Here is an 8,920-nt window from a genome sequence, read left to right as displayed (position 1 = left end):
AAAAGCATATCACAAAATATGTGATTTACCAGACGATAAAGGTAAGCCTCCTCTAAAAAATGTATTTGAACTCGCTACGAAACAGGAGAAAAGCTCGGCGAGCCTCGCCTTTCGCCCTATTTCTACATCCCGTACAAATAACTTTTATATTTTCCGACAATGTACATATTTTGTTTTTATTCAGCAATTTATACCCGGCACTTGAAGCTTAGGTAAGAAGTTCGCAATCAGTTCATAGAAGATTTCATACAACGTCATACATAGTAAAGGAAGACTTAGTGTGGTGCAATTCCCAAAAACAAACTATACAAAAAACATAAGAAACATTTTGGTATCGCTTCAAACTGTAAATAAGAGAATTATTATTCATCTCCAAAATACGAAACCAGTGATTGAACAACAACACTTTTGACAGCCTAAAATAAAATGTTCAAATCTCTTTAGCCTTATACACAATCTTGCGGAAAAAACTGGATATAAAATGAAATTTTCTTATTTCGATAAGGGCACTTTGAATGTCTAGTTGCTATGTTGGCTATGTATGCCCGACGGCAGACCATTTTGAAAAATATATATATATAATTATATAAATCATTATAACGATCAGATATGTTAGTTAATATTAATCTATTTTTTTTCTAACTGTCTCAATGTCTCTGCTATCATTGTTTTAATTGAGTCTTTTGTTGGACACTCTTCTTCAATCTTTTTTGCCAATTTCCTCATCGCAGATGATACTTCATGTGGATTTTTCTTGTGTACATCAATAGCAGAATCTACCATGGTGAAAATGTCTAGTGGAAGAAACACAATGCCAGCAACACCACCCGCAACATGAAAAACTCGTCCAACAGTTCCAAAGGTCTTAAATACTCCACCTCCAATTCTTAGTCCAGTAATTGCTGCATCATCAAGAACGGTTGCAAGTTGGAATGATGATTTGATGGTTGTATAAATAATACTCGCACCTGTTCCCCATCCTGCCTGACCAGCTCCTTTAACAAGATTCCACCAAAATTTTATCCAATGGGGGAAAACTTCTTCGATGCATGAACCAAGATTTGTTAGTTCAGCTATTTTCTGTAATTCAACATGTATTATTAGATATTTGTTTTTTACTTCATCCAATTTTTTATTATATTTTTTTATAAGCTCTTCAGCTGCTTGTTTTCGTTTTCTTGAGAGAAATGCATCAGTTGCAACTGAACCACCGACAGTCAATCCTCCTGCTCCGGCAATAACACCACCTACAACAGATAACGCATGACAATGTATGATTCATGACTATATATGAAATGAGAGTTTGTCTTATAATGATTATGTAGATGATATACCTGTTTAATGAAATCGAATAAATATGGTTAAAGAAGCATTCAGGATGATTTTGCTTTCAGGCAAATGCATTTGATAAAACGTCTCCGTGAGATATAGCATGGGCTTGACGTTTCGGGAATTACAACGACAGAGAGTGTTAAAAGGTATACCCTTGTTCACCTCATCTGTGGTTTTGTAGCAGCGTGTTCGCCTCGAGTACTTGAGGTTGTGGGTTAGAACTCTGACCGGGTCTAACCAAAGACTGGGTTGGTATTTGCGGCTTCTGCGCCAAGCACGCGGCATTAAGGAGTAATAACAAAGAATCGTCGTATCGGAGTTAGAATAAAATGTTCGGGTAGGGTGACATGTATTTTTGAAGACTGTCACTTTGTGAACTAGCAGGTTAAAAATCCGGTTCAACGTTATTGTCTAACACATAGTAGGGTTAATAACGTTGATTTTGTTACATTCAGTAGATATTTTTTTACGATAACTGTATGTTCAGTTTATTTGATAATAATCGAGGTATCAAAATTGTCTCAAAAATAATAACAAAAAAAGCAATACATTACTAAATCTTACATTGTGCATTTAATATAAGTCAATTTGTTTTTAATAAGACATCTAGGAAACCAATGAACCTTTTGTCAGAAATAAAAACAAAAATTACACAATTTTATCTTAAATTTATATTAAAAATTTTTCGCAGCGACGTAGTTTTAATGTGGTGATGCGGTATAAAGCAATAGCCAATCAATGAACATCAATTATTCTTTCTTTGGTCAATTGTCAGAATATTGCAATGAATATAAACTTATTCTATTTTTATAAAGTAATTCTTTTAGTTTAATTTTACAAATATTGCTCGTTTTGGGGGATAATACAAGTTGCCAATACCATATATATTTAATGTATAAACCAGTAAACCAGAATTTATTAAACATTATTCATGATGGGAAAATGGAAAGACACTGGTAATGCAAAGTGTTGAAAATCACCTAAATATACTGATTTATGGTAACCAGAATATCAAACCGTACGAGACCTTCGGCCTTTTACTATTCTTAAGCGATAAACCTTTTTTGGGATATGTACGATTTGATGTACATGTAATTTGTATTTCTAGTATTTTTATTCATATTGATTTTTTGTACAGATTGCATATGCCATACTAAGCCTACATGTATCAGACTTAATTTTCTTTAATTTCACATCAAAATAGTGTTAAAATGATTCCAACCAAAATTTCGATAGTGGCATATTTTTAAATTTGCTCTTTGACTGCTTTAAAAAAGATATGTGGATATTTTATGACATTGTTAACATAGGATGAAAATCACAATGAAGAGACGGATTTTAATGTACCGTATTAATTAACTTTTTTTTACGTAGTAGTTCAAAAGGAAGCAAATCACAGCAAGACATTTCACTGTAGCCAGACACCCCATAAGGATTCCGACTCCGCCCTTCCTTGCACGCTTCACAGCCAAAAAAAAAAGACGCGTGCTTAACCGAAAGCAATGTTTATGAATTCAAAAATCATGTGGAACCAACCCATGACCACTACAAATTGTAGCAAGCAAGTTATAACAGATTAAAAAGCTTTCTGTTTGTGCTAACGTACTGCCAAGGGCATTGAAATACATATTATACGTTTAAATATCTGTGCAGAACACGATAATTGTTTTGTTTTTCTTATTAGATGACACGAAAAGACAGTAGTTATCTAGAAAATGTACACTAAGAATTATGTAATAATGTAAAAAATAAAAACATATTGATTCTAGTACATTAAGGCTTAGTACTGATCTGTATATACCCGTTTGTATGATCAATATTGCATCTTCATACATAAATGTTAACGTTACCTGCAATAGATAATCCTAACGAGGCTCCAAAGGTAACAAAGGATAGACCAAATCCAACAATAGCAAGTATACCTCCAACGATTCCAGCAGCAGATCCTCCGATTTTTGCCTTGGCAATATTTTGGAAATGTTCATCTAAATTATCAGCAAGTGAGGTCAATTCATTGACGATTTGTGAACATAATACGATCCATTCAAGAAGGCATTTTTCATATTCGATTAGCTGTTCCATAGATAATTCTTCTGTCATATTTGAAGCTTCCAAAATAAAAGGTAAACACTAGATAATTGAAGAAAACTGAAATATAGAAAATAATTTTATAGGCAACTATTTGATCAAAACTCAAATTACCTTCATAAGTTCGAAACAGTATTTAAAAGATTTAGATAATTGTTAAAGTTATCATTTATTTTTTAAGGGATCTTGTAATTGTTAATAAAACCTTGCATTGAAATAAGAAGGACGAAACATCACAACTTTCTTTCACATCTTAACACACATATAATTACATATCCATTCATACGATTAAAAGAAATGTACTTAATATTTATGTATCTCTGTTACATGTCATAATAAAACAATTAAACCTATATAAGAAACACAATGTAAAAGCGCAAATAGAAGTCGGACAGAAAGTTTCGTCCAACTCATGATGGAATGGAGAGAATTCCTGCCTATAGCGTGCATAATTTTTAATATTTAGGAGCACTTAGGAAAATTGGGCCAGCGAAAAATCTGAACTGTGAATTGGCGATGTAGAGGAATTAGGTCTTTTGCATGTGATAGACTAAACAAGGAATTGGATGCGCTATGAAATACAAATTGGTTGACACTCAAAATCGTTTAACAATAGGATAAAAGATGAAAAAAAAACCCAACTGCGAATCTAAAGTGTTTACGATGGATCGAATAACCAACATCATTGTCCAGAGTTTATTTTATCTGTTTTTTGTGCGTTGTATAATGTTTATCAAATTGTTTTCGTTTATGTCGATCATTGATCTTTAAGTTATAGCCGAGCGTACGTTTTCGATATGTTTTTTCATGTTTCAATGTTTTTTTTTAAACTGAGTAAACATTTGACTGTCCAGCTTAACAGTCGTTTGGTGTAAAGTAAAGTCTAGACTTGATGGAGTTAATTAAAGTTGAGGGACACTTTTTTTGACAATTACATGTCTTAAATACATGACTTCAACTTAAATGTGGAAATTTAAAGTAAAAAGTTATTGTAAAATGTTAACCCTCAATAGAATGGCTGAGTTATCCTTCATATAAAACTTTAGATTTTAAATAATACAACTTGTAGTCATAGAAATATTTGAGACATTGCTTTTAGATTAAACACTACTGGCAATTTGTCTCTGGAATTATAACGAAAGTAACGAGGCGTCACATCTGAAATGTTTGAATTGTATCGTATTTTTCTTTTTGTTTATATTGTGTTTAATAAAACTTGTATTATACTGAACTATTTAATGACAATGAAAAGCCCTGTCCTTGAACTGGGTTATTTTCTGTGATCAAAGTTACCACCGATTACTCCCCTTTATACAGGAAATTGTCCCGGTCTTTCCCGGATTCTTGGAAAAGCCATTAATCGTGATCTTATATATTTTATTGTCCTTTATGAATTTAGATATTTAAATATGAGTCAGAGAAATGTATTTCCCTCGTACCAGTCTATCGACCATTCACTTATAAGCTTCTTCAGGGGACAGCACAATTGATCAATTGATTTATACCAATTTCATACACCGCAACAAAATTTGTACTGGCAAAACCTTTCGGAATTTTGGTTTCTCACTGCTCTTTAACTTCGTACTTTATTTGACCTCTTTAAAGTTTTTGATCGTCACTGGTGAGACTTTTGAGGACAACATGCGCGTCTGGGGTACAAATTAAAACCATGTATGATTAGTTTATTTCCATTGAATTATCACCAATCTAAACATAGATGTTAATTTCTGTGTCAGTTGGTATCTTGTGGAGAGTTGTCGTATTGGTAATCATACCACATCTTCTTATTTTTATATTATCTGTAATTTACAAAAAACAACAACATATTCTGACTAATTTCTAAGCGTATATATAGTACGTAGGCTACTGAATTTCTAGCAAGAACCCAAATTCTAAGCTCACAACGATTTATTCTCAAAGTGATTGTCAATATGCAAATTGAAAGATATGTATTGAAAGAGATGACAAAAAAGGAAATGGACAAATTGATGGTGATCATTTTTTTTGAAATATGCGAAAAGGCCAATAAAAGGCCAACATTTAACGGGAAAACCCGTTCTTATTGCAAATATATCAACAGTATGACACAAAATAAGAAAACAGGAAAATATAAAAAAAGAAAATAAAGAGAAAAGAAGAATAGGACATAAACCGACAAATTTCTATTCAAAATTTGAATCTACAACGCATCAATATAAGGATCGTGGCTACCAACTTTTACAATATATTGTCTATTTTATATATGAGAAAAAGATGCATTACATAAGCTCGGATTTGTATTACATTTGCGCAAAAAATATCAGTACGCTTTTTAAAACAAATACCAAAAATTAAATGGTAAAAGCCTAGTCTATAATCAATGGAATAAAAATAATATACTATATATGCATGATATCCTGGATGAAAATTGAGATATTTCTCAAAATCAGATATCAAACAAACTATCATCTAATTGTAATTGGTTCTCAGAATATACAAAATTAATAAAGGCATTGTCAAACCATAAAAAAGTATGAGTTACAAAATGTAACAACAAAAGAAATATGTAATATACTTATGCATAATAACATAGAAGCATCAACATGTTTTATAAAATAGAGAATATTTTACAAGTTGGAGATATTAATTTGAACATAAAACACAAAACATTATATTTTGATACTTAAATGATAATCAATTGAAAATATTTAGGTAAAAATTGTTACATTGGATACAGTCGTGTTAACAAATATTATAAAGCTGGAAAATAGTTGATAATCCAGTTTGCAATTTATGCAATGCTATAGAAAATAATGAACATTTCTTTATCATCTGCAAATATTTTAAAGCTTTCTGGGGAAAGTATTAGATGTATTCTTAATAAATTCAAAATTTGATATCACGTTATAAGCTGAAAAACCTAATACTTTGATAAAAAGTAACTGACGAACAGTAGTACAAGATTATGTTTACTTTGAATTCAGTATAATTAAAGCATTTTTTTTATCAAATAGAAAAGAAAAAAAAAACTAAATATTTTCTTTATATTCAAATGTGAATTTCTGTCAAGAGTAAACCACTACAAAGCAATAAAGCAAGAAGTAAGCTTTAGATACAGGAAATCGTAGGTATTTTAAAGATATCTCCTTTTTCGTCTAAGCTAAGACTTGTGTAACTGTTAAACCACATGTCTCAGTGACAATAAAGTCAAACTAAATAGTTATATAGTCACAAATCATCAAATTAAATCACAATAGCATGTTTTGGTTTACATCGTATAGTAATGTTATGTAGGAAGATTTAGTAGAAACTTAATAATGTACGGAAAAACACTGCTATATTTCACGAAAATTGTAAAATGTAATTTATACATATATTTATTCAATAGGTAACACTAAACCTTTCATTTATAGTATTTAGGGCTTTAAAGGAAAAAAGCAGTATCCTTAAAATATTTGAAAACAGTTTTAATGAAATAAGGTATAATGTTTAAAAAAAAACCAAAACCAAAAAATAGAATGTTGGATAAAATGGTTATAAAAGACAATTAGAGAATCTAATATAGATAACAAATAATAGAGACTGACTTAAGTTTTGCAAAGACTAGATCGGATTTGAGAACTTCAAGTTCTGGTTCAGATCATTTTATTTTATCAACATATACCTGATGTAACCTCAATACCCTGATATTCCAAAATTATCTCAGATGGATGACACAGTCAAACACAATCTGAGTAATATATAGCTTGCACGCAAACCTTTTAAACAAAGGCTGAACGCAGGGTCTGCATTCTAAGCAGATTGATTAAAACAAAAACTTATATTCACACACTGGAATGACCATAATTATTAAAATTCCAAAGCAGGTATGGATTTTACTGTAGAGGAAAGAATAAAATATGATTCTTTTCGTTTTTTAAGAACAAAAAAAGGAATGGTCGATGCCTTGCCTAATTATCGTCTAATGCTAACGTTCCAGATTTGTTGAAATATGTACTTTAAATTGACGTATTTATCAAGTAACCTCAATGAGAAAGGAATCGATGAAAAAAAAAAAATGCTAAACAGGATTTACTGCGTAACTTACGGGCAAGGCCGATGGTATAAAAAATGATTTAGATTTTCAATTGTACTGCGTTCATTCCTCGTAACATTCTTCTTAATTCATTGATTTTTTTCTTATATTTAATCTTGACAAAATTACCAGTAAAGTTTATGTTTTGTGTTCACCAAATTTGTATCCATAAATGCTGAAATCCGTTTTCTGTCGGAGATTTCGCCCTCCTATGAGCCTCCTACAAGAGCTCTGCCTTGAACCTGCTGAGGGCCTGTCGCTATTTGTGCATATAGATCATTTGCTACCTAGCTAAGCCTCTGAATTTAATTTATTTCAAACTTGACCTCTCATGTTGAAATTTAATCATAAGAAAATTAATGCATTAGTCTGATGAAAATTTAGACTAATATAGGTTCAAAAAGAAAGGGGAAAATGTTTAAGCTTTATCTGTATCAAATGAGTGTTATATTACCGCTCACGTTTTATCATTCGATAAAGTCATTGATTAGACTAGTATCAATAAGCATCTAAATTTATATTCGTGTGAACATTTGGTTAAATTTTGATGTCAGTGAAATATGTTTACTTTGCTTGACATTTTATGAATCCTGGATTTTGTAAATGTTTTAGCAAGAGTCCTTTCGATACTATAAATATAGTTTTTGTTATCTTGCATGTAGATGTATTATCACTCATTTATTTTTTTTCTTTCTCTTTATTTGTATAAATGCATCTTCATGAATAGATCATATTATGCATTTCAGTCAGTAAATAGGAGTTTTGCTGAACAAATTAACTAATGACCAAAAAATGTTTTAAGACACGACGAACAGACTGAAAGAATTTACACTCCGATTATTTTATAAGAATGATATGAAGCACATAATATAGTCACATAATACAAAGTGGGATATTAAACTGAATTTTTTGTTAACAATCATTTTCATGCAGATTTTTTATTCAAATATAGTTAAAGACCAAACAGCCTATTCAGTTGTACCAGTGATTTTTCCTTAAAATTTTGTGTGAAGGTATTTCATGATTTTAGGAACACAATATGATGAATAATTACAGTTTAAAAGTAACTTAACGCATGTAACTCATTTGTTGAGAAAAAGTTAAAAAAAATCCGCGAAAACAAATGAGATCTAAATTAAATGAATACTTATTTAATCAGTGGATTATTAATGTTCATAGGAACCAAAACAATATTCCTATTAGTATTGAAATCAATTTACCTTAAGATATTTGTCAGATGTATATGCCAATAGATGACCAAGCAAATTTAATGCACATAGTATTTATACGCCAAACAATACACGTGACATAAGTTATACAAGTATGATTGAATGTGTTCCAAGAACTCCTACCTAAATTAGAAAACTAGTAGTTTCTGAAAACCAAAAGATATTTCTGGAACTACACTATTTATAAAAAAAAATCATTTACGAGAAAATTTAATAA

General features: G+C 30.7%; 1 protein-coding gene across 1 annotated transcript; it reads right to left on the bottom strand.

Annotated features, from left to right (window-relative positions):
* Positions 1-594: 594 nt before the first annotated feature.
* LOC127712401 (uncharacterized) lies at positions 595-8,718 on the bottom strand. The gene is made up of 3 exons (XM_052218795.1): positions 8,695-8,718; positions 3,183-3,480; positions 595-1,247 (listed from the first exon to the last, which is right to left on the bottom strand). Exons 2-3 carry the CDS (start codon positions 3,430-3,432, stop codon positions 628-630), a joined length of 870 nt encoding a protein of 289 aa, XP_052074755.1. The 5' UTR covers positions 3,433-3,480; positions 8,695-8,718; the 3' UTR covers positions 595-627.
* Positions 8,719-8,920: the final 202 nt, after the last annotated feature.

Source organism: Mytilus californianus, unplaced genomic scaffold, assembly GCF_021869535.1.
Source record: "Mytilus californianus isolate M0D057914Y unplaced genomic scaffold, xbMytCali1.0.p SCAF_8, whole genome shotgun sequence".
Taxonomy (NCBI): Eukaryota; Metazoa; Mollusca; class Bivalvia; order Mytilida; family Mytilidae; genus Mytilus; species Mytilus californianus.
The sequence above is the reverse complement of the archived record's forward strand: the minus strand, read 5'-3'. Positions and strand labels throughout refer to the sequence as shown.